General features: G+C 41.1%; 1 protein-coding gene across 9 annotated transcripts in view; it reads left to right on the forward strand.

Annotated features, from left to right (window-relative positions):
- Positions 1 to 25,637, forward strand: part of pbx3b (pre-B-cell leukemia homeobox 3b) — a 79,544-nt gene that overhangs the window by 48,936 nt on the left and 4,971 nt on the right. For 2 of the 9 annotated variants that reach the window (XM_032578773.1, XM_032578774.1), the window contains exons 3-9: positions 11,136 to 11,377; positions 12,672 to 12,862; positions 16,610 to 16,745; positions 17,607 to 17,636; positions 22,797 to 22,962; positions 24,426 to 24,503; positions 24,931 to 25,043. In XM_032578773.1, coding sequence (XP_032434664.1) covers positions 11,136 to 11,377; positions 12,672 to 12,862; positions 16,610 to 16,745; positions 17,607 to 17,636; positions 22,797 to 22,962; positions 24,426 to 24,503; positions 24,931 to 25,043 — 956 coding nt within the window. The remainder of the gene's footprint in view (positions 1 to 11,135; positions 11,378 to 12,671; positions 12,863 to 16,609; positions 16,746 to 17,606; positions 17,637 to 22,796; positions 22,963 to 24,425; positions 24,504 to 24,930; positions 25,044 to 25,637) is intronic. The other 7 variants (XM_032578775.1, XM_032578776.1, XM_032578777.1 and 4 more) reach the window with 5 other exon arrangements.

Below are 25,637 nucleotides of genomic sequence, written 5' to 3' on the forward strand. Positions count from 1 at the left end.
TGTCAGCGCACTCCAACCACAACCAAGGCACCATCAGAGGAGACAAAGGCTTCTTGCAGCAAAAGGTTCCATCTGCACGCGCCACCACAATGTTCCTCCTGTTAATGCCTTCCCTTCCAATTAAATCTGCAACTGTTAATTATTGTAATTATGAGAGTGAGCTCTCAGTTTGCCCCCCAAGCCCCCCTCCTCTGAAGCCCCTCCCTCCATGGCGTGTGGAGAAGCTACGGGAGCTGGTGTGCTGCTTCACTGGGGCCTCGTCTCTGCTCCGTTGAAGCTCTAGCAGGGAATTGGATGCAGAGCGGGGGGGGCAGACTAGGTGCACATGACAGGGGTGATGTGAGGGAGATTGCACGGTTCATGCCGGATAACTGGAAGAAGCAAGTCACAGCCAACGGCCACGCCTCCAGTCTAACTCATTTAATGGTGTGTAAAGTACATGCTGGGAGTAATTAGCACCAAATAACCTTTTTTTTTGCTACCTTGTTCGCAGGATAGCATGCAACAACAAAATGTGATGTATTGTCTGTAGGTGTGCAATAAAACTATTCAGCTGCTCAATTGTAACGGGAGACATGATATTCCCAAAACAGTACTTTAGCTTAAATCAAATGACTTTCTGTCATGATTCTGATTGATGATTGGCTGGTCAAAAAACTCCGAAATTTGATGTTTTTCTAGTCAGTTAATGCGTCAGTCCTCGGTTGTACCTGGTTGTGGTCACAACGACACTCTTTGGTGTTGACGCTTTTAAAGAGTTGAGAAGATCAACTCTTCTCAACTATCTATTTTCCATATCAATGAACTGTCTAAATGAAGTCAGAGGAAGAACAGAGGAGAGAAGCCATTTCAAAAGTACTTCACTAGACATGTTGATGCATGTGACTAATTCAATTTGGTTGGTTGTGAGAGCAAGACTTTCAGTAACTAACAGGAAGACAGAACATAGTACAGAAAAGTTGCTCTGTTTTATCCTGTTTTGCTTTAAATCTCTAAATAGAACATGCTACATTTAGAAAATGCTTGTGGCCTTTTGGAAATCTCAGAGTTAAGGAAAAGATCAGCATTCTCTACAAATACACACAGACTGTCATAATGATAATCTTTCTAATTGCTAATGTGGGATGTGAAAAACTGGTCAATATGTCAACTCATTAGGAACAAGCCAGCATGGAACATATCTTTTGATCAAAGAAAAACTTCATGAACAATTTTGAAATTTTATTATATTTTCTAAATATGGAGTTACAAAGAACCTTCTCTATGCTTAAAATAACAGTATGGGTTAGTTATGTTCCCAGTCACAAACAATGTTTTACATCGACTGCATAACACACACATAATGTGATGTTGCCTCTGCTCCTAATGAAAATAATTTGTGAGTAATAACTTTACGCATTTCATAAAAATATTTCCAATTTCTATCTTAACTTCACAAATAAGAATGGCTTTAAAATATCCGCTCATCTCAGATGGACCACAAAGTCCTGATGGCTCGCATGTCTGCACATTTATCACACAGAGCGGACAGTCGTGTTGCTCTTTTTATATGGTAACATGAAACAAAATTCTTGCTGTGTTCTGCGGGAGACAGTTGCGATGGATCTGAAGTGATGTGTTGAGTATAAAGAGAGCTGAAAAAAAGTGGATGGCCGGCCGGCTGCCTGTTAAGTCTCTGCATATCTCCACATCCTCTTTGGCCTGCTTCTGTCACAAGCTGTTGTTTGGCTCGGACCTGATCTGCCCGGCTACTCCGTGCGCTGCGCTCTGCAGAACTAGCACTAACCTGCTCTTCAGAAACATCAACTGTATCTCTCAAACATCAGCGATTTGTAAGATAATATACAGGCGTTTTTAAAGTCTTATCGGTGCTCGAAAAAAGAAAGCAGTTTTGTCGAGAGCAGCGCCATTAATGTGTTATTACCTCAGTTGCCTCGTCGTGGAGTCCTCACACGCACGCACGCACAGCTAGCAAAGAATTCTGGCTTTACAATTTGGAGCTGAATTCTTGTCTAAAAAGACACTGAAGCAAAGAGCAGCTCCTTCTGCTTCAGGCAAAGCAGCCCTTTTTTTGTGGATACACTGCAAAATCTAAATGATGGACTGTCAACTCTCATGCAGAAATGGCACTGCAAAGAATAATCTCTCTGGCAGTGGATCATGGTTGGCTGTATGCTACCAAAGCCGTTTCTTTGCTTATGCGGTCACATTGCTTTCACGCTACTGCATGCAGACAAGAAAGGGGGAAAAGGCACACAAACACAACATATGTACACTACAACGCTCCCAGCCTAAATCCATCCTTCTGAAGCATACAGTGAAATATATGGGATTAATAACATTGGGATGACATTATTTCTTCACCTCCAGCCCTAAGAATAATGCATGCTTGGCTTGGTGTCTGGATGAAGTTTTGCCCTCGTCTTTGCCTGGTTATCGGTGTGTACGAGACCTGCTGTGTGACCTGGTTTCATGCAATCTCCAGCTTCTAATTAGGAGGCTGCAGAAAGGCTGGAACGAGAGGAGGAGTGATTAGTTGCCTTTGGGTATTTCATAAGTGGCTTTCAGTGCCACATTTGCATTATTTGCTTCGGGTCTGAATATCAAATCAGCCTACCTTTTTCAGCAAATTGAGGCTAGCAGCTAAAGACCATCAATACGTGAAATATAAAATGAACCAGAAGAAAAGGAATAAGCAAAACATGTAATTCAATATAAGTGGAATGAAATGAAATATTGAAACATGAGGTGCAATAACAGTCCCCAACTGAGTCTGCACAGAGCAGGGATGATATTCTCTAACAGACTGAGCATGCTTTTAGTGTGTCCCTCAAAAATTTGGCATGTCCTTCTGAAAAAAAACCCCAAAAAAACACCAGCTTCCTTGTTTTGTGGATCATTCTGTGACCATCAGACCATGTGAACCACGAGGACCCTATGATGGAGCCCCCATGCTGTACAAGTCCTGTAGGGTCAGTCAGTGTGCTGATCTGTAGCGGAGGTCTTGTCCACTTATTTGGCCAGCCTCCCCGACCGCTGCGTGCGGCCGCCGCAGTCAGGTCTGGTCAGCCATCACTACTCCACTTGGCCGTTTGCCCACGCCAAGTCTTGGAGGGCAGGAAACAAAGTGGGCACTCCACGTACAGACACATACACACACTCACCCCCACACAAGCCTACACACATCACACACGATCACAGCGAGTGACAGTGGCTCTTGTTTACCCCAGCCCTCCCACCCTCCCTCAGCCTCCTTTCATCCTCTCCTTCTAGTCTGTCATGTTGCGTGTCACTTCCCACAAATGTCAGTGCCACTGTGGGACAGTGATTAATTTTGGTGTGCCTGGCAAAATGTCTTCAAGATGTTTGTTTGGGTTGTCTTTTCCCACCCCCTCGCCAACACCCCCCCCCCCCCATTTCCATGCGCGTCTTGGCGTCATGGGTCGAGAGTGGCAAGCACCCCTCCTCCGTCCTTTACGCCCCCTTACCACCCTCCTGTCACATCCTCCTCTTTAGTGGGGGGAAGGAGCGCCTCATCATCTTTGACGAGGGACAAAGGCTACCTGAACTGACAGAGATCTTCTTTTCTGACCAGAGCTGCTTTTTGTCACTCGACCACTCCGCCGCCACCAATGGCTCCACGACTGTCTGTTTAGTGTGTGCTGCTGGTGTATGATGGGAGAAGTCTTGACCTGGCACTGGGGGGGCTGCAACACTTCACTGTCAGCGTGGCTGATTAGCTTATCACTCACTGCGCTAGGAGGAAATACATCACCATTCCAGACAGGGATTCCCCAGTTTCCGTCTTGCTCCCTGCCTTCTTTCATTCAGCTTCCAATCATCGAGAGAAAGAATCATTGTCCATGCCAGTCTTTCAGCCTCATTGCTCCAAGACCAAAAAAAAGAGGCTTTCTTCTGTTTTTAATAACATCAGAACTGCCAGATTATTTGTATGAAATCGCTTCCTACAATGTTCGTTGTTCAGGCTTTTCAGCATTTGACGAGTAAAGCAGTTCAAGCTATCACACCAATTCATTCCTTTCAACTGGCTCAACAAAGAAAGTGAAACACAAAGTGGCAAATGTGCTTTGGCTTCCCTACAGTGCAGTATCAGGTATGGTAATTACTCTGCGATTAACATTGGGAATAGTTAATGTGTATTAATGTGTTAATGGCATGTTAATTACTGTACATACCAGGGAGTGCCTGCAGGCATTCTTTCAGATTCTTTGTGCCATGTGGATGTAGGCCAATCTTTTTTTTTTTTCTATAAAAAAAACCTTTAAGAATGTCGATACAAGAGGATCCTTATGTTTCATTTGTCAGAACAAAAGATTTTCAATGGTAATGTGAGCCAGTTCCCGACTTCTGCAGCTGAAGGTTACTGATCCAGGCGCCATGACAAAGGAGATGATATGAAGTCAAAGGAGACGCAGAGCGCGGCTGTAGTGACACTTGGCTTCTTTGTGAAATGGATACCCTGAGCCCTCTGTAGTCTCTGGTGTGTTGCTTTGGCAGCGGGTCTTAATAACACGGTGGATTAGAAAGCTCAGATGCTCAGTGCCAAGCTGGAGCTGAAGCTTTACCTTGGACGAGCCTCAGAAACAGAAGGGATCCTGAGCTTCTATACATCTTTCTCCTCTTCCTAGAATCCTCTCCACTCACCCTGTCCACTCTACAGCTTTAAGAGAGATGACCTTTGCAAATATTGGCAGAAAATAAATTCCGTTTCGATCAGTTAGCTTTCGCAGACCTTTGCGGATCAATGCAATTAGATGAACAGAGTGTCGATACGTGGTTGGAGCTGTTCATTTGAGGCACGTGGTCAGGGTTACTGGTAATGAAATGAGGTGTGATGACATATCCAACTCACAAGAGGTTAAAAGACTTGGATTCACTTTAAAAAATTATAAAATTAGATTTCGGGGAAACGAAAAATCCAAAAATGTCTTGTTTCAAATGTAAAGGTTTCATAAATCACAAAAAATGTTTCTGAGAATCTGTGAAGGGTGTGGACGTCTGCACTGGACTAGTCCATGCTGTACGTCAAACCCTAAGGTGGTCCTAATGTCAAAAAGACATTGAAAATACTCTTTGTGGTTTTAGTAAGTAATGTAAGTAAGTTGTTACTGTAATTTTTGGACTATAAGGCACTACTTTTCTCCCACGTTTTGAACCATGCGGCTTATAGCCCGGTGCGGCTTTTCTGTGGGTTTTTCTTCAACCACCAGGGGTCCCTTTAGCAGGAAGTGAATCATTGGAAATCAAAGACGAAAGTGCTAATTTTCATTTAGAACAAGCACATGCTAGCAGCAGGCACAACAGAGAAATGTTTTCAAACTCATACCCCCTCCTCATGGAAGCAACACGAAGTTCATATGATGCTGCTTTTAGTTGAAGGCTATCGATCTGTACTTAGGCTTCATGTAAGCTCGGTGTGAATGAATCCATGGTTCGGCGTAGGAGACGCAGGGCTGCGTCATTAATAGCAGATTTATTAAGGACGCTCCCTCTGCTGCGTCCTTGTGGAAAACCGATAGCGGAGGAAATGCTAGCGGCTTATATATGTACGTTTCCAGTTTTTTTTTTTTTTAAACTTTGTGGGTGCAGCTTATAGTGAGGTGTGCTCTATAGAAGAAGAAGAAGAAGAATTACTTTATTCATCCCAGCAGGGAAATTATTTAGTCCGGAAAATATGGTATATATTTATATCAAATTGTGCTCATTTAAGATTAGTCTAAATATTTTAGATGTATAAATAGACATCATCAAAGTTCAGACTAATTAAAAAGCTGTAACATGGCCTTTTTACATTTGTTAATAATAAGCTATGACGCTCGTCTCTGTCAGCATCATTAGCGACTAACACTTAGCCCATCCTGGTTTTCTCAGTGCTTAAAAATCTCTCGTATCTTCTCCATGTCTCTCTCCTTGTCTTCCTCTTACCAAATTCGACTTCTACTTCACCACTTGTGAAAACAACTAAATAAACAAGACTTTGACAGGAAACCTGTATCAGTTGACTCCAAGATAATAAACTCAAAAACCTCTTTCTTTTTTCGCATCAAAATAAGAGCATAAAGACAGATATGAGTTGATTACTAATATCAAAATATAACAAAGGCTAAGACTTCTTAACTGTGAATATTCTCTGGCTTACTGTTTCTATCCCTTTCATAAGACGCTACAGAAAGTCCCAGAGCGACTGGAGTTTTCTCTGCTTATGTGGAGCGTCGGCTAATGCATCATTGCAACACCTCCATATTTTTCTGTGCACTGCCAGTCAGCTGGTGGAAAGAATCCTTCTACACTTTCTACACTTTCACAACAAAGAAACTAAACAAAGCAGATAAAAAATGTGTGAAAACTAAAAGATCTCCACTCATCTCTCTTGGTAGAGCAACACCTTGTTAATAATACAGTATGCCGCAACAAATTAACCAACTAACGTCAGCAGTGTTACTCTTATTCCAAATAAGAAGAAATGAATGCATATGTAGCTCGTATTGTAACATTTTTAATTGATGATATTCACGTATAAATTAAAGCAATTATTTTGTGTTAATCGTTTTTGTTTTAAATATTCATTTAAAAACCATGAAATCGGGTTATTTTTAATGAAATTGATAAACGGCATGGTAAATACCACTCCCAGTATTTACCATGCAAACAATGTGTCAAGCTTAAAGCACCGACTTCCATATCTGAGGGTCACAATTGTAGCTTTCGCTGATTCAGCTACTAGTTTGTGCGTCGCTTTGTGGAGATGAGATTCTGTCTGCCACATGTCCAGTAACAGTCGGCTTTGGAAACAGAGGTAGAAGCGCTGACAAAATCCTGTCACTTCTACAGAGAGACTCAAAAAAAAAAACGAAGAAGCGTTAAGGTATCGAAACAGGAACATTCCAAATAAATCTCGGGCTTTACTTGCAACAGCTCCCTCTCTTTCAGTATGCTGTCTCGAGGCTTTGACAGTGCAGCGAGTGCAGCAGAATGAGGTGGAGAAGCCCAGAGGAACCCCTTTCCTCTTCAGCAGGCCACATTAACCCAGCAGGGCTCTGCCTTTATGGCTCTCCTGCTCACACTTCAGTGATGAGAGTAAACAAGCAGCGGGCCAAAGGTCAGCTAAGCCCACAGAATAAAAGAGGGCACAAAGGGGGGGGAAAGGAGGTGGGAGGAAAGGAGAGCGGCCCGAGGCGCTGCTCATATCACTGTCAGGGCTTCAAGCAGGGAGTGATGTACGAGACAACAGCCCTGAACCGGAAATGATTATAAACAGAGAGCACTGGGGGTGGAAGAGGAAAAGAGCTGCATTGTCTTTATCTGTCAAATTTAGCTCTTTCTTTGGATCAGATAGCTGCGGTAAAACCTGTGCAAAAATAAAAAGCGGGAACCAGCCCTGACAGATAGGCACGGATTGATCACAGTATTCTCTTTTTGAATGAGGAACAATCAGGCGTGCATGTGGGTTTCTCCCAGTGGCCCCACCTGCATTGTTGAAAGACGGATGAGGCCAATTAAGGACACGTGGCGTCATTATTAATATAACTTCTGATTTTCCTTTTTCATTTTTACATCATTAAACGCAACTCTGGTAATTAAGTGAGCCGGCGTCGTCGTCGTGGCCCGTGCGAAATCACATCGGCACGTATAGATTTTTCATTCTTAAGTTCTCGTCGCTCGCAGGCTTTAGCAAGGTGACTCTCCCTTTGCACCGAGATTAATCCCACTTTGACTGCGGAGGTGGATTAGAGCTCAAACTTGTTTTAATACCCATATCATCAGACACACAAAAAAAAAGAAAAAGGAAAAAAAAAAACGGGATAAAGATTTTGAGCAGAAAAGCAGCTCCGTGGAGCTAAAATACGACTGTTGAATCACAAGTTAGCTCGCAGATTTGTCTGCCACACAGCAAATTAAAGATATTATCTTGCTGCAGGTCATATTGTGGAAGCTGTGTGCGATGATATTCAGCTTAAGCAGCGAATCCCAAATCTTTTAGCTCCTTCAACAAAGGTTCACAGCAGGGGACAGAGATAGAGCTTCTTGTATCGTTTTTTTTTTATTATTATTATTTTATTTTATTTTATTCTTTTCCCGGTGCGTTCGTCCCTCCCAACATGTGTTATGAATGACCAGCCTGAGCTGCTGTGGCACAAACACACCCTTGGCGGACTCCTGCAGGGCCGTCTGCCTCTCGGAGCAGCGGCGGAGTAATCATTTTTATCCCGCTGATTCCCCAAATAGAAATGGACACATATGATAAAAGTGTCGCGGCCACTCCACATGTCTGTGAACTAACAGGATTACACGTCACTTTCCAATGTTTTGTCGCGAATGGCCACGATATTGCGTGCAGGAACTTTTGGGGGGGTCATATATGACGAGAGACAAGTAGCTCTTTTATGGTCTGTGATTATTTAGTTTGAATGAAACCAGTGATTTATGCCCATTTAGCTGAAAAGCCGTGTAAATTCCCCCCTCAGCTGCGTTTTCCCCTGGATGTAGAGTGAGCCGAGTGAAAGTGACAACTGGGTTTGGAGTGGAATAGCGCGCCGCGTCCCAGAGTTATATTTAATATACCTGACATGAAAAACGTGCCTACCTACTTACCACCACCCGCAGCACAAAGGAGAACCCTGTGGCCCGCTGAGCTCCGAGAGTGGGAGTAAATAGCAAATTAGGAAATATGAACTGTTATGGCAGATAAACCACCAGCTATTAGAGCATGTTGAGATATGTAGCCAGGCGTCTGGTCAATCAACATCTGAGCTGCTTGCCCATTTTTTGTTTGTTTGTTTGTTTCATGCTGCACAACAAGCTGGAGCAGAAAGCGGTGGAGTCAGGAGTGGTGTGTGCTGTGGACGGGGGGGTTAGTGGAGCAGCGGCAGATTGTCCACTTGGATGGCTTGGCTCTGCAAGCATGATGGAGCTCTGTCCAGCATCTCAATGTCTCCAACACAAAAAGGCACATTCATCCACTCCTCTCACACCATTACACCTAAAAGACTTGAAGCCAGCCCATCCATAAATAGAGGCAAATTAGTTTTTTTTTTGTTTGTTTCTTTCTTCGCTGGCACTGTGACCGAAGAAAACACCAACAGAGGCGAGGAGGCCACAATATGTTTGCCTAGATTTTTCTGTTGCAGTTTTTTTTATCCCAAGATTGTTTTTTTAAGGACACAAAGGGGTTGTTTTCTGTGGTGCATTTCCTCCACAGAAGGAAATACACCACAGTGGCAGTTCTTTCATGGATAGCATCTTGCACCACCCACCCAGAGTCCAAACTGTGTTTTAAATATCCTGTTGTCAGTGTAAGACCAGTCTGTTTTCTATTTTACCATGTATGCCAAGATATTGATAAAAACGTCACATGCTCGGCGTAAAATCCAAAGGATTTTGTGCAACTTTGGGTTCTCTTGCGTATTCGTACCTCATGTTTTGGGAATTTCTATATAATTCCGAACAATTTTTTATATAATCGCAGTTTTTGTATAAAACTATCCAGCTCAGGTTTAACCGGAGTAGTTTGAAGTAGAGCAGATAAATCACATTCCAGATTCCTTAAAAAACTGTGAACTCGCAACCTTGTTTAGCATCAGCCAGCCTCAATATATCACCACATTATATGTGAGTATGCACTTGTTTGGGCATAAACTATGAAATTCTTTGAGGTGCCCCCAGACGGTGGTGGTTAGCAACTAAATACATCTACTAAGGCAACAATTAGAAAAAAAAAACAACAACAACTTTTAAGAGTAGTTTTACTCCACCATGCTTTTACTTTTACGTCATTAGACTCATGATGAAGTATGGAGCTTAGTAAAATGTCTTAGTACTCTACCCACTGCAAGTAAGTTCACTGATTGAAGAACAAATATGTTTTAACCTAAACCTACAGTTTAGGTTAAAGTAAGATTTCTTGTTTCTTCATAGGCTTTGTTCTAATTTTACTTTCTATTTGTGGAGCCTTATGGGTCATTTGGATGACCATTTGTTTACTTTTACTTGACTTCAAATTTTGGGTACTCTACCCACCTCTGTTGGTCGGTGAGTCATATCAACCATATAAAAAACCCACCAGGGCATGGAGGGGTCAGTCGGTTAAAGATTGGTGTTAGTGCTTCTCTGATTTCATTCCCACCGGCTGACACAATAGAGCCTCTAATCTTCTTACTGAGAATCCAGAGGCTGGCCATATCTTAATGAAGCCGTAATGAGCTGTTGAAAATCTCTGGATTGCGAGAGGGATTATTGAATCGAAACAACTCTGGCAATCATAACGTTTGAGTGGCCTCTCAGTATTTACCGCCTATTGAGCCACCTTTTTATCCACTTACCCAAACTGGATTGGCTGGTGCTTGTTTTTTTTTTTTTGTTTTTCTTGCTGTAATTTTGACCCGCAGTGTTTTTGTGTTTGTCTACTCTCTGGAAAGCCCTGGCGTTGTGGCTGCAATGCCAGTGCACCCAGGTGTGAATGTATGCTATCTGCTGTGTGATTACAAAGAGCTGAGAGGCTGCCGAGACAGACAACCAATGGAAACAAACAGCAGGATCTGTGAGCAAGAACAGATTTCACAAATAGGCACTTTGCATATGACTGATTAAGTGCGAATCTTGCTGTATGAAGATTTTATTCCATCCGCTTTGTTTTCATTTACCTCTTCTCCCATTGTTAAAATAATAATATAATAATCTTGTGAAATTAACACAGGAAAACGGACTGAGATTTAGGGGATCCCTTCAGTCGGGTTTGTGGGAGACAGAGACACTTACAGTAGGTATAGCTTCCTGTTTAGCATCCTTTCACAGAGTAGAAGTGCCACTTCACTATTGAGCATTTGTCAGTTTATGGATGTTGCTGTCATGTCAGCTCTCCTGTACACCCAGTGTGCAGCGCAGTGTGTAAATAAAAGAGAACAGACATAGATGCGGGCGACAGGAACACAACACATACACAGGAGACGCTCAGTTCATACCTGCAAGGGAGGAATCACAGCATGGGAGACCGCAGACAGAATGCATTTAATTGCACTTGACTTTTCAGTCATCGTTTTGCATCTTTTTGCTGCAGTTTTCTTTTTCTCTGTATGTCATTTGCTGAAGGGTTGTTCTTTCCTTATGTGCTGCTGCAGGTCTCAGCATCCGAGGTGCCCAGGAGGAGGACCCTCCGGACCCCCAGCTCATGCGCTTAGACAACATGCTGCTGGCGGAGGGAGTGGCAGGGCCAGAGAAGGGCGGCGGATCCGCGGCAGCTGCGGCGGCGGCCGCGGCCTCAGGAGGGGCGGCCGACAACTCCATCGAACATTCTGACTACAGAGCCAAACTCACGCAGATCAGACAGATCTACCACACAGAGCTCGAGAAATATGAGCAGGTAAGAGGGGATCTTTGCAAATTCCAGGGTCATTTTCCCTAAAGTTTGAGTCAGGATTAGGCTTTTGCTTTCCACGATCATTTATACAAATGAATTAGTCAAAGTGGGATGGAAAAACAAACATCTTTTTAAATTGTTTTTACAAATCTGAAAAGAATGCTTAAGCTTCTCTACAACTTTCTCTATGTCGTCTGCTGGGTTCATGACGCTCTCAAAATAAAAAATGAGACAATTGTCATCTATTTACTTATTAAGAGACTTTTACAAGCAGTTGGCTCATTAACTGTAAAAGATTTTCAAAACCACAATTTTGCTTTACTTGTTATTGGTGAATAAGATAAAATCTCAATAAAACACTCTGACCTTTGCAGTTGTAGCCCAACAAAACGTGGAGTCGTTTTAATAGCAGGAAAGCTACTGTGGCTCCTAGTCCTTTTTTTCATTTCATTCATCTGAAGAACATTTTCAGCCATGATTTTTTTTTTTTTTTTTTTTTTTACTGCAAAAACTTTTACATGACTTCCTGATGGGAATGTTAAGATATATTTTTGAGCTTATATGCTGCACTGAGAGCAGCTTACGCCCTCCATTACTGAGAACATTCCTGGCATTGTGATGAGAGAGAACAGCTCTGGAAAATAAATTGCAGTATTATGCACTGTGTTGTAGATGATTATAGAGATCCCAAGGATTGTACTCCTCATCTTTGTTCAATAAAAAAGTATGATCAGCTCCTTCACCTAGCACTCTGAGCCTCCCATTAAGCACTGAAACATTATGGGTTTAAAGGAAAGGTGTAGCAGTGATGCCTCAGCAAGCCACTGAGCTAAATTAGACTAATTTACTCTGTGCTTTGCGAGAGGAGGTGCGGGGGCACGCAACACTTTGCCCGGAGTAAATGCATCTTTCTTAAGGGTGTTTCCTTGTTTTAATTATCTAAATGTAAATACTTAACGAATTTTACTTAGAGTAATGAGCTAAAGTGTGCACTGCGTAAATGAGTTATTCTAATTAATCTTCTATGAACTACTGGTTTAACAGAAGCCTGTTTGAATTCACTCTGTGTTATGGGCAAGCAAAAAGTGCAAATGTGCACTTATTGAAAGATGACTTCATCTACTATGTCATCAGAGTCACATGAGCACTAAAGCACTCTGCCAAAGTTAATTTGATGAATGAAAAATTTAAATAACTGTTGGAAAATCAATCTGTGTTTTTTCTTTCTTTCCTTCTCACGTTTTTGTGAGTGCAGATGACTCACTCTGGTCGGCTATGCTGTTCTGTTCCCTTTCAGGCATGCAACGAGTTCACCACCCATGTGATGAACCTGCTGAGGGAACAGTCTCGCACGCGGCCCATCTCGCCCAAAGAGATCGAGCGCATGGTGGGAATAATCCACCGCAAGTTCAGCTCCATCCAGATGCAGCTGAAGCAAAGCACCTGCGAGGCTGTCATGATCCTGCGCTCCAGATTCCTTGATGCCAGGTCTGTGGATTGCATGTGTTTAGCGTACGAGTGTGCACTGTGGATATAAAAAGACTCCATGCGGCTGTTGAAATACCATGTTTTTGTGACCCAGAGAAAAAAATATAGACCATGAGAAATCGTTTTAGAATGTTTTTCCTCGTGTACCGTGATTTCTATTGTTTATTAATCAACGGAAAAATACACCAATTTCAAGTAAAAACCTGATTGCATAAGTGTGCTTAAAATATCACTGGATGAAGCTCCTTTTGATTCAGTTTCAGCAATTATTGATCGTAGCATATCTGCAATCAATATAAGAGAATTGGCTTTTAATACAGTTCAGCTGTAGATTTTACTGACGTTGACAACAATGACGTTGTTTGCAAAGAGATTACAAAAGACTATGTAGCACCTTTTTCCATTCTATTCGAGAAAACTAAAATGGAGGGTGCTTGGGTTCGATATCAGTCCGGTACCCCAATCGGTGTGCGGCACCAATGACCTACCTTATGACAAATACGATCCAGAGGAATGTCGAAATTTTAGGCAAAATGATTCAGCCTAACTTTGTTAAACTGAAATGACAGAAAACCTATTATTTAGTCACCACCGTAGCTTTGTAGTTGAAAGACCCTTCAATAGGATCTAAACAAACATAAACCTCTTTACATAAGGCAGGATAAATAAAATATTAACGGCCACCCTTTTTGTTTTTCACAGCACCAGGACAGAATAAGAAATGTCGAATTATATCAATATACAGTTCTAAACAAAATATAACCCAGTCAGTTTGTTACTCACGACCTCCAGGAAAGTGTGAAAACGTTGCAGGCCTGTTAGAAAAACAATGAGTCGAAATTCACTTGCAAAACATTGAGAACGTTGCAATTCACTCGTCCTCTCGACTTCCGTTGAACGCAGCTGAACACGTTGTGCTGGAGCAGCTAGCTCACGTAGCTAAGCTCACGTAGCTAAGCTCACTTAGCTTACGTAGCTAAGCCCAGGTAGCTAAGCTCACTTAGCTTAGCTCACGTAGCTTAGCTCACTTAGCTTAGCTCACGTAGCTAAGCTCACGTAGCTTAGCTCACGTAGCTAAGCTCACGTAGCTTAGCTCAAAACTCGTCAGGACTACTTGTGTCCACCTCCTCTGGTTCCGTCCCTCTCGCAGCGACCAAGCTCTTCTAACGTCTCCCGAATTTCGTCCTCTTCCGTACTGTTGTCCAGTTTTTCTCTCCATTGGGTGTGTTTTCTTCACTTCTTGTCCGCTCGTCTCACCCCGTTCTCTACCATCACGATTGTCCTTTCTCCTTCCTCCTCCTCTTCTCTCAACCAATCACGAGTCGCGCACCGGACGGACTGTCTCAGTGACCAATCAAATGGCAAAGCCAAATAAAATACACAGTGAATCTTACATCACACTAATACTTCTTTAAATTGCAATATTTACATAAAATAATGCTCTTAGTTGATTTACAAATAATACAGTTTTAATTGCTAAGTAAGCAAATTACTTAATAGCTCCCTTTACCCTTTAAATTATTTAAATATTAAAGTAAAGGAAAATACTGCTGTATTTCTTCCAGAGACAAGAATATGAAATCCATAGTTATCACCAATGTTATGCATTAGTAAATAAACGTTCACTTTTAATATATTTGGGTCTTGTCTTGAACTATGTAAGATTTCTATTAACCTCAACATATGTCATTACAGTAACCTCAGTTTACCACAGGGCTACAACTAAATAATCTTGTAGCACAAAGGTATCAGTCAGGAGAAGAATACAAAAAGTCCACAACAATGGCATCAGAAAATATAAAAAGTGAAATCACTGAAAATGGATGTTTCTCCATAACTGATTGAAAGAAACTTGTCAGAGAGGCCAAGAGTAACAAAGAAGTACCTGGAAGAATATATATATTTTTTTAGATGTTTTATCCTACATCGGACAACAGTCTTTTGTATTCTCCAAACTAGCTAAACTAAGACTTGCCAAAATTTCCCAAAACCCTAAAATAATAATGCATTATGGTCAAATTAAAGTCAAATTAGAGCCTTTAATCTCAGTTGTATGTTTGACACAAAAAGAAAACACCACATCATCAAGGAAACACAGTGAAGCATGGTTATGGCAGCCATCGTGCTTCAAGGTAACTTGAACTAGACTTTTTTCTTACGTTGTATTAAGTCATGATATATTTCTAAATATCAGTCAGTTTTTGATCCAGTACTCTCAAGTGTCTGCAGGAAACCTGAAGAAGAGGGATTTCATTTTTCCGCATTGCAATAAGTTCAAGCACTGCAAATCAAAAAGAAAAGAAGGAGAAGAAAAAAATAAGTTTTTTGGTCTATGCAGAGTCCAGAACAAAATCTGACAGAAAATCTCTGAGGTCGCCTGAAGAGGGCTCTGCACAAGAGACATCCTCACAGCATGATAGATATGGAGAACGTTTGGAAGCGAACATTGTTGAGACGTAACGCTAGATGCCGATAGACTCCTACGCATTAAGACGGAACGCATAAATCGAATCAAAATGTATTTACTTTAAACAAAACAAGATTTTAAAGGTCTACACACTTAGGCAACCAGATTGTTGCATCTTTTTTACTTCCTTATGTTCCCCCCTAACAGATTTGTTTGTTCTTCAGTATAGTTACACAGGTCACGTGTCACATTAAATATGGATCGATTTCAAAAATTATTTATCTTGGTACTTTTTTTTTTTTAATTTTATTTTTTTTCCGTTATAAAATCCTGGGATCTGAAAAGGAGTGTGTACAAGGGTGTGTGTACGTGTGCATTAGGTACTCAAAAACTTCCTTTATGCTTCTGTGTGACCCACATAAGCAAAACCCAGCGGGCGGGGGGGAGTTCTCGCAGACTTTTTGTGCAGGTCTGAAGTTACTCGCTCCTTTCTAGCACAGCACACAGTATGAGCACCGCAGAGATGCATGAATTTAATTACATCCATGTTCCATGCATTATCCATTTTGAAGACAATCGCGGCCCCACACCTGAAAGCAGTTAAGACCAAGTGAAATGCGGGCCGAGTCATGCGTAATGGATGGAGGGGAGGTCATCGGCAGGTGTTGTGGATTACTCTAATCACTAACAGTAACCGTGCAGTGTGGAGCTACGCCGAGAGCAGCACAAGTTCTGGCCAAACAAGCCGAGTGGAAGCACATTTGCTGCCCGCCGCCGCCTGTGTGGAGCGCGGTAAACAAGGCAAAATAAGCAAATGCTCAACAACATGATAAGTAGTGCCCTTGGGAAGGAAGGGGACCCAGATCTAGTTAAGAGTTTTCCTTGTTTCTGCCGCAGAACCCAGGGCTGTGGCACTTCAGGAGTAATGCTCAACTGTGCATGCCGTGATTTCTATAATGCACCGAGATGCACTACGACTGGGCTTTGGCGCTCCATCACAAAGCCCACCCATCCGCTGCACTAAACTCTCCACATTACACGCTTGGACTGGGGATTGGAGACCAACAGACCAAATTAAACATTGTATGTGTTTTGAAACAGCGCACGTTTTGTGTGTGTGTCAGCTTATTGAAGTCCGAGTTCACTAGGGGTTTTTTTATGCGCAGGACACGATATTCCTCTCCCGGAGGCCCTTAAAAACAATTCCTCATTATTTTCACCATTTATGTGTGAGACTGATTGTGCAGTTCAAAAACAAACGGACGGGTTCACGCTGGTCTCGCTAACAGGCCCCTTTTCTCTGTGTTTTTTTTTTTTTTTTTCCTTTTCTCTCCACTCAGGCGAAAAAGGAGAAACTTCAGCAAGCAGGCGACGGAAATTTTGAACGAATATTTCTACTCGCACCTCAGCAACCCGTACCCGAGCGAGGAGGCTAAGGAGGAATTGGCCAAGAAGTGCAGCATCACCGTTTCCCAGGTGGGTAGCGCTCCTCTTAACAGTGGGCTGCTGGGCAAAACGAGGTGGGGGAGCCTAGAGGGATCGTTACAGTGGGTCACACCAGCGAGACACAATGTCCTCTGCTAACCTTGACATTGTGACTGCCTAATGATGCTTCAGTCAAGGCCAGTCCCAGTCAGTCAGAGCAGGGCCACGGGGAAGGGAGGCCTATATCATCTTAGCCTCAATCATAGCAGTATGCTGTCCTTCCTTACTGTGGCTCCCCTGACATTTTTCCTTCTCATTCCCATCCACCATGCTTCCTTTCTCTCTCTCTCTTTCTCTCTCTCTCTCTCTCCCCCCGTCTTTCTGTTGCCCGGTCAGTCGTTCAGGTCATAAGCTGGGGAGATAAAAATGGCATCATCCATTACTTTAAGAAAAGCAGTTAAAGGCTGGTGCTTCAAAACTCTGGGTGAAATTGGGTATTTATCCGAATGTTTTCCCTTCAAGTGGCCTGGCTGGAGTCTGCTAATTCACTGTTATACTTTACACTTAAAGATGAGGCTTTCCCTCTTTCTATATATCATAGCCTCCTCATTGGGTACACCTGAAGGCAATATCCCTCACATCTAACACCCCTCAAACCCCTACACATCCAAAGTATTATTATCCTGTGCTCTCCTTTTATTTTTTCTTTCTTTTTTTTTTTTGTTCTGCTGTGATTGTACTATAAAGATTTTTATCCTCTGTTGTTCTGTGGCTGTCCTCGTGAGACACAATAACATGGAAACATGAATCTATACAATTATCTGCAGTGTTTTGTGTGTGTGGGGAGGGGGTATATTGAGTGTAGTCGTGAAGAGTCAGATACTGTAAAAGCCCATTCTTTTTTGCCTTCAGGGGGTGGGAAGCACCATCACAGTATCACAGGTATGTCATAACCTCTCCTGATCAAATGTTTTCATGTTCTTTCAACCTCCTTTTGTTTTTCTTTTTTGGTTTCTTTCTTTCTTTTTGAATGTCGTAGGCTTCCAGTTTTCTCCACTGCACAGAACCTTTCCCCTCCCCCCCCTCTCACACATGGAGCAATGCTAATGTTAGAGAAAAAAAAAAAAGAATGTGAAGTTTGACTTTACATTTTGAAAAGTGAATGACAATATTCAGTATTTGCCTACAATGTACCTGCAAGTCTCACAGATCTATAATTGCATCACACCCACGTAATCACTGTGTGTAACGATGTGTCACATTCCTCTATAGTCATTTATTATCATGATTTATTATTTTTATGCTTTTCCTTTTTTTAATTTTAATTAGTGCTCCAATTTATTTTTGGTTTGTGTTTTTCTCCGTGTTTCTCGACACAGGGCTCTGTTTCTTTGCACTTGAGTGGAAGATTCTAATATTTTTTTTTCTTTTTAAAGTACCTGAACTCAGATTCTATTTAAATGGGTTCTTCTTGATGAATGCATACCAGACAATCCTATTGAATCATTTTGGTTGGGGAATAATAATACACCTAGACTTTAGCAACACTTTCCTGAAAACAGTTTTACTGTGTTTTCAATAAACTGTATAAGAATGAACTGATTGGAAGCTATGTTGTATAAAGTGGGTGTCTGAAAGGGCAAAATTGTTATTTTTATGTTAGTAATGTGTAAATAGGTGTACAGTCAATTGTGAGAATGTGAGTTTTAAGTTTCAGTTAATGTGGGGAAACTTTAAAGGTTTTACTAGGATGATTGTATCAGAGGAGCAGGAAATCATGAGATATTTTACCTTCTACCTGCTTCTTTTTCAATAATTTGTGTACAATTGCATGTCAATTGGCATGACTATTATTTGTTTTTGTTTTGTTTTTCTTTTCTTTTTTTTTAACTTTTTGTCTGTTTGAAATAAATAAATCTAAACAAAAATTATAATAAAGGTTTTTCACATATTACAAACAATATTTTGAACTATCTTTGATTAGGGTAAAATAATCCAGTTTAGCATTGACAAGTGTATACATTACTTGGTTTTATGCCATCTTAATTCTGAGATGGTACTAATAGTGAAGCAAAGGTTTTGAAGAACCTTCATTTATCCTACTGACAGAAATATTAAGGTAAGGTCTTACCATTTGATTTAGTTTGAACTAGAGAAAATCAAAGGCAATCCAGGCTGATGAACAAATCTGTTAAATGTCCCTTTAATTTACCACCAATAATGCTAGCATTATTAGAGGCAAACTTTAGCGGCAATTTCATCAACCAGCCGCAGTGAACGACCTAATTTTCCTAAAGTGTTTATACTGCATGCAACGACATGCAAATAAGAAATAGAAAATACAGAGAGGTTCAACTAACAAAATATGAGCTGCCAGTGATGCCCTGACAGAGATACGCCCCGGACACGGAGCCGTATCACAATACCATCCTACATTCTGACTGGTATTGAGTCAAAACCCTAAAACCTCGCTGTAACGCTGGGCGTATATAGATAATCCCTCACAGTGACTGAACCTTTTCAGAGTCACAAACTCACTGTGGTCACGTTGAAGCCCTGGCTGAGTCATTTTTCAAACTCCCTGTAGCTCTTTTTTGTCCTGCTTTGTTGATTGCGCACATAGTTCATTAAGTAAACACCATCCGTTGTGTATGGTATGCCAATATCACTCTGCGGCTTTGCTCGATGCATCATCGCTGATGAAACACCCGGCATCAGTTTAGCAGTGATCATTTAAAATGCCTGTAATGTGCAGAAGTCATCCCTGAGAGAGATCCTTGGTTTCAAATGCCAAGTTAAAATATGTCTGTCTTCATGGACTCTTAAAATGCCTCAGTCTTCAGAATCGCTGAAGTTCAGTCAGAGCTCGACACCTCCTCGTTGGCTCTGTACTTACATACTTACTTGTGTGTTGCAACCAAAATCATAGCGTTAGACTATTTCATCCAAGACTTTAGAGGCCACAGTTGATACCAGTTTGTGACTGGATCTCGAGATTCGATTCCTAAACCTTTTTTCCAGTTCAAACATCACTTATTAATGTTTAAAGAGGCATGTCTTTTCTAATCTTGTGTGACAATTAATTTTGGAGAGGGCCAAGCTCTGACAGCTTTTTGTCTGATTTTTAAAAAAAAAATTATTACAAAATTTACAAAAGAGGGTTATTTTATTGCTTTAGATTACCCAGAGAATTCAGGCACCAAGTTAATTAGGCAACAATAGTTTTTAATTATTTACAACAGCTTCCCAGTCTGTAAAATTGTCATAATTATACAATATTATTATGTCTTTGCAACATATGTGCATTGACTTGTATATGTTATGTGTCTTTTAGGAAGCTCATGTTAGGCACTGCAGTCTCATAGTCTTACTCTTTTTGGGTTTTTTTTTCCAAACACAGAAGTGAAGTGAATGCACTGCCTCTCATGAGACTAAAGGGAATTAGTTCTGCAGATTGGGTTTTGCTCCACTGCAGCGCATTTGCTCATTGTTTAGCTAAACTTGACGATACCTGGAAGCCGGAGCAATAGACAGAGAAATGCGGAGGAAAAAAAGAAAATTTAAACAAAATTGGCATTGAAGTGAATTTGGTGACTCTTTCCTATATTGCTGTAATAGCGTGTTCTAAAATAGTGGCTGGATTACTCATAAAAGGATTTTATAAATATATACATATAAATATAGATTTTCATTTTCATACATGTTGATTAGTTTAATGCACTGCATGAGCATTTAGTTAAATTAAGCAGACTGATGAGCATTAGAAGAAAATTGTATGACTTTTTGTTGGTTTGTGGCCACAATGTAAGCTATCTAAATGAGCGAGAATATTGCTCGGTGTTTGGCCCTACAATCTACTGTAAGCAGGTTAAGTAAAAAGGATGATGGCCAGGGCTTTCATTGCTTCCAATTAAACCTTGCTTGTTAGTTTAACCTCTAGGTAAACCCATCAAACAATTGATGTCAAGGAAGCCCTGCCAACTGTGGGCCTCGCCTGAATGGTCATTAATTTTAATTGCCTAGATATTAAAGATTTAGAGCGCAGAGACGTGCAGGATAGAAATGATCTGATGTCCTGCAAATCCAGTCAGTTTTTACACCACGGCATTGGCGGACTGCTAGGGATATTAAAATTTAAGCACATGGGTGGAAATTAAATAAAGCGTCATTAGGGGCAGCTGCTCTTTGGCTGGTCCAGCCGTGGGCTGCAAGGGCCTGAGAGGGGGGGCTGCAGCACAGCGACAAGACACTCTAATTTATAGGGCCATTAAAAACAAGCATCATCTCATTATTATTCCGCTGTTATTGCAGAGCCAGCATTTGCACATAAGGTTCACTCCTGATGCAACTTTTCAGTGTATGATTGTGGATGTCATCATTCCAATAAAATTAACACTTTTAAGCCTGAACTAGATGTGGACCTAACCAAATCCTGACATTAATGCGGCCAAAGGTTTTTTTGTTTTGTTTTTGTTTTTTCTTCCTTGTGAAATTTTGGTTCTGCATTAAAACGTGCTGAAATAAATGAAGAACTTCACCACCTGGATTTCACTAGTGGAAAATATAGGAGCCGCTCATAAAAAATGTAGCGCACGGATTATTGTGGTTCAGCTGGTAGGAAGTTATTTAACCCCGACTCGTTCTCCTAAAGAAATAAATCAAAATGAGTAAATGAAGCAGGCAAGTTTGGCAACAAAATATGTTACAGCATTTGCTTTCTGTAAGACTACCAAAAAAAATCTCAGCTGGTGGGTCAGAAATCCTCACTGTATGATAAATATTGACTTACAATTTTTTTCTACAATTTCTTCAAAAATTCTAATCAACAATGTGTTAAATCAACCTAAATCGTTTTATTTTATGGAGAAAAGAAAATATTATTTTTGCCATTGAAATAATATAACATTTGGAATAGCCAATGCATAATTTTATTTGTAAAGTGTTGTTTAGATAAACTGTTCCTTATTTAAATAAACATCCACCTTATTGCCTTCTTAGTCTTTATAGAGTAAGAAATGTGTATAAACAAGGAAATCTTGGAAGTTTGCAGCAACAGATGAGGGAGGGGCAGCACTATGTCACCCTATTTTTCTTAAAGTTGGAGAAAACTTAAGTCACTCTGGAACTTTCTTTGAAAACGCTTAGACTGTAGCAGCAACATGGCTGAAGATCGTAGTTGGTTTGAAACTGTTTTTAAACCTTCATATCGGTTACCATGACGAGCCACAGCCAATGTGTACGTTTGTACAAAACTTTGAATGTTCTAACAAAATCTTACTGCCACTTTTTATTTTTTATTTTTTTTTATTGATCATTGTATGTAACGGCTATTCATAGCTGCACGTCTTTACTCTCCTGCACATGTTTACGCATTTTATTACGAGGCAATCCTCCAAGTCACCAGTCACGCATGAATACAAACACACAAAAATGTTCTGCTGTTTTAATGTCATGCCACATTACATATAAAATATAATTAGTTTGGAACAAGAGTCTTCATTAAAGCTTCAATAATATTTTCAGACAAGTTGATCAGTTTGTAATTTTTCTAACTTTTTCCCCCTCTCCTCCTTTTTTGGTGCTTATGCAAAATCTGACATGTTGCCGTACACAAGCTAAATATCTCACAGCTTTATTTGCCAACTTGCTTTATTACATTTACTCTGTGAAGAATTGTTTATTTTATTTGCATAAGGTGTCAATCAACTAGTCACTGAAACGGGATCAGGAAGCATTCTTCAGTGAACAAAAATCTGAACGTTCCTAACTTTTCAGCAGCCCCTGGAAACAGTCCCGTTAGAGAAACTCTGTCACACCGACTTTAATGTTAGTGCAATAGGAGCCTCCTGTGTTTTCATTTTGTCAGGAGACAGATGTGGGTGTGTGTCATGCTCCTATCCATGAGAAGACACAAGTGGCTCCTGATTACGGCTTAATTAGCTTGTGTACCCGGCGGACATCACCGCAGAGGCTGGGAATTGGGTACTTGATGGACCCAAACATGACATCTTGAAACAATCACACTGCTGAATGCACGCTGCTGTGGCTGCTTGACGTCTGACTCCTCTTGCTCCTCCTCCCTCTGCTGTCTCCCGCACACAGGTATCCAACTGGTTCGGCAACAAAAGGATCCGGTACAAGAAGAACATCGGCAAGTTTCAGGAAGAGGCCAACCTGTACGCCGCCAAGACGGCCGTGAACGCGGCACACGCTGCAGCCGCTGCGGTGCAGAACAGCCAGGCCAACTCCCCCACCACTCCCAACTCCGGTAGGCATTCGTACGTCTAAAAAAGAACAAAAAAAATGAAATCAAATAAAAGATCTGCCCTCAGCCTCGGTCCTAAACCTGCTGCCTTTCTACCACACTCACTCATGCACCATTCACACTGGCAAGAGTGACAGGCTCTGCTCCCAGCTTGGGGATCACAGTGTCTCCTGTCTATAAGACAGTTGATGCCAAGCAAACTCATGCATAAAGAGAGCGTTCCTGACTTGTGAACCGAGAACACATGTTTTTGGGGGGAAAGAAAGAAAAAAAAAAGTGAGTGTATTCAGAATGATGCCATGGGATTTGTTTTCCCTTGACTTTGTCAACTTCTTGTCATTTGTAAGGTAATGGTATGCAGTTCCACTGAATAGTTTGAGATTTCCCCCCCACCCAAAAAAAAAATACATACAAAATGAAATATAATTGCTGGGGGCATCTAATCAAGGGTAATAAGAAACTATGTGGAGTTTACAGTGCAGGAAAAAGTATTTCTTCTGTTTTTGCTTTTATGTTGCACTTAAATGTTTGTGATCATCAAAATCGTTTTTGCTAGTGAATGCAAAAGAAGTTTTCAAATGGTGATTTCATTTAACATAAAAAAAAAGAAAAGACTGTGACATGAATGTTCCGCTCTAAAGAAATAAAACTACTGATCAGGATTTGGAAATCCAGCAAAGCAGAGGGGGAGTTAGTAGCTATAGATGGAGGAAACATGGAACAGTGAAGGAACTCGGAACCGAGATTGGACAAAAAAAAGGCTTCAGTAGAAAAGTTCCAATGCAAAAAGCACTGCTGACCAAAAGAACACAAAGGCCCAATGTGTTTTTTTATTCTTTGCTGTTTCTTTCTATGAACATCTTGATTGATGTAAAATTATAAAAAAAAGTGTAATTGTTTTAGAAGGTGTATTTCCTGTTACATCTGGTGTAAAACTAAGACATAATTCCACCCGTTTGTCAACTTAAAGTGAAGAATGTATGAAAGACACAAAAGTAAACAAGATTAGATTTGAAGTTGCCTTCTTAAGGACCAGACGTAAATCAGAGTAAGACGGCGTGGCATAACCTTAAGCAGACCAGAAATCCACAGCGATGTAAACATGGCTGGCACAACTATTATACATTTTAGGGTTTTAAAATGTTTTACTTTTTTTTTTTTTTTTTTACATATGACCATTGGCTTGGTTAGCTTTTTCTCCTTATTAAATGAAATCATCATCTGAAACAATATTTTGTATTTCTAGTTATCTTTTTTTTTCTAGAAATACAGATTCTCCCTTACATATGCTAAATCTGAAAGGGAGAAATACTTTTTCACAGCATTGTATATTTATAAGAAATATCAAAATTGAGCCTGGATGCTTTCGTCCATGTTGATAAATAACGTTTGATTGAAATTGGACTTGGCTGACCTGCGTGGGGATGTGGCGAGCTTATGAAGTGGTCCCTTTTTCTTGCACCCAGGATTCCAGATGAAAGATGAAGAGTTTCAGCTGGATTCTGCAGAGAGCAAAAACACTCTTTTAAGCAACATGTTTACTGGTACTGCTCTTTTCATAAGCTTCTTATTGTCTTTGTCATGTACCATACGATGCCTCCCTGTGAGATTTTAGCCTGGAAGTAGCTGATGTGGAACAATTGGGAGCTTAGGCGACCCAACCACATGTAGAGCCGGTCCCCCTGTGTGTCGTGTGATCCTCATCCCATTTGTGTTCACCACATTCGTCATGAGACATTTGGTCCCGCTGCATTCCGTACCTCCTCCGTTTGGCTCCTTTGCTTTCCCTTCCTTTGCCCCCGTAGTTGCTTGCTCTGTGGAGACTTTCTTCTGTGTACTCGTCTGCCTGAGTTGGGTTTTGTTTACACAGACACGCGTCTGTGTCGCTTGTGCGTGGGCGGGGTGTGTGTCTTGTGCTTCTCCCGTTGTGGACCTCTCATGTTTTCAGCCACTTACATCTTCCCTTTCCAGGTTCCTCGGGTTCTTTTAGCCTCCCAAACACTGGGGACATGTTCTTGAGCATGCAGAGTCTGAATGGGGATTCTTACCAAGGGGCACAAGTCGGAGCCAATGTACAGTCACAGGTAGGATCAACAACCAGGGACAGTTTCTGAGATGCCGCCACAGAGAGCTGTCCTTGTCTTGCCTGTGTACTGAGCCATCCACAGTGCAGTCTGAAGCACTTTAAAACCAAAAATAGAAAATAAGGGAAAAGCCATGCCGCTCTGCGAGGGGCAGCTCAAATTACCCAGTGAGGCCTCCAATGCTCTCCGACTGTATGAAGTGTTTACTGACTATTTCGCTTTGGATGGAATATTTTGGCAATCAAAATATAATCCCACCCCACTGCTACCATGCCAGGAAACAGTTTCCTGGTTACGAACGTTTTGTGAATGCATTTGGCTTTGACTTGGGCTCTTGGGTTTGGTATTGGGTTTCTTTGGTACAATGTTTCCCCTTTATTTCCTGTGCCGTGTTGCTGTCCTCCTGTCTCATTGTGTTATCATTTATTGTCAATGTCTTCCATCTTGTGAGTCTATTATCAACCTATAAAGTATTAATTCCTTTGAAGCAGCCATTACGTATGTGCTTTTTTTGCTTTCTTTAATGCTTTGATTACGGTATTTTTTTTTTTCTTGTTTATCAACCCAAATCAATAGCCCAGAACATTATAGCTG

This window comes from Xiphophorus hellerii, chromosome 12 (assembly GCF_003331165.1).
Source record: "Xiphophorus hellerii strain 12219 chromosome 12, Xiphophorus_hellerii-4.1, whole genome shotgun sequence".
NCBI classification, from domain to species: domain Eukaryota; kingdom Metazoa; phylum Chordata; class Actinopteri; order Cyprinodontiformes; family Poeciliidae; genus Xiphophorus; species Xiphophorus hellerii.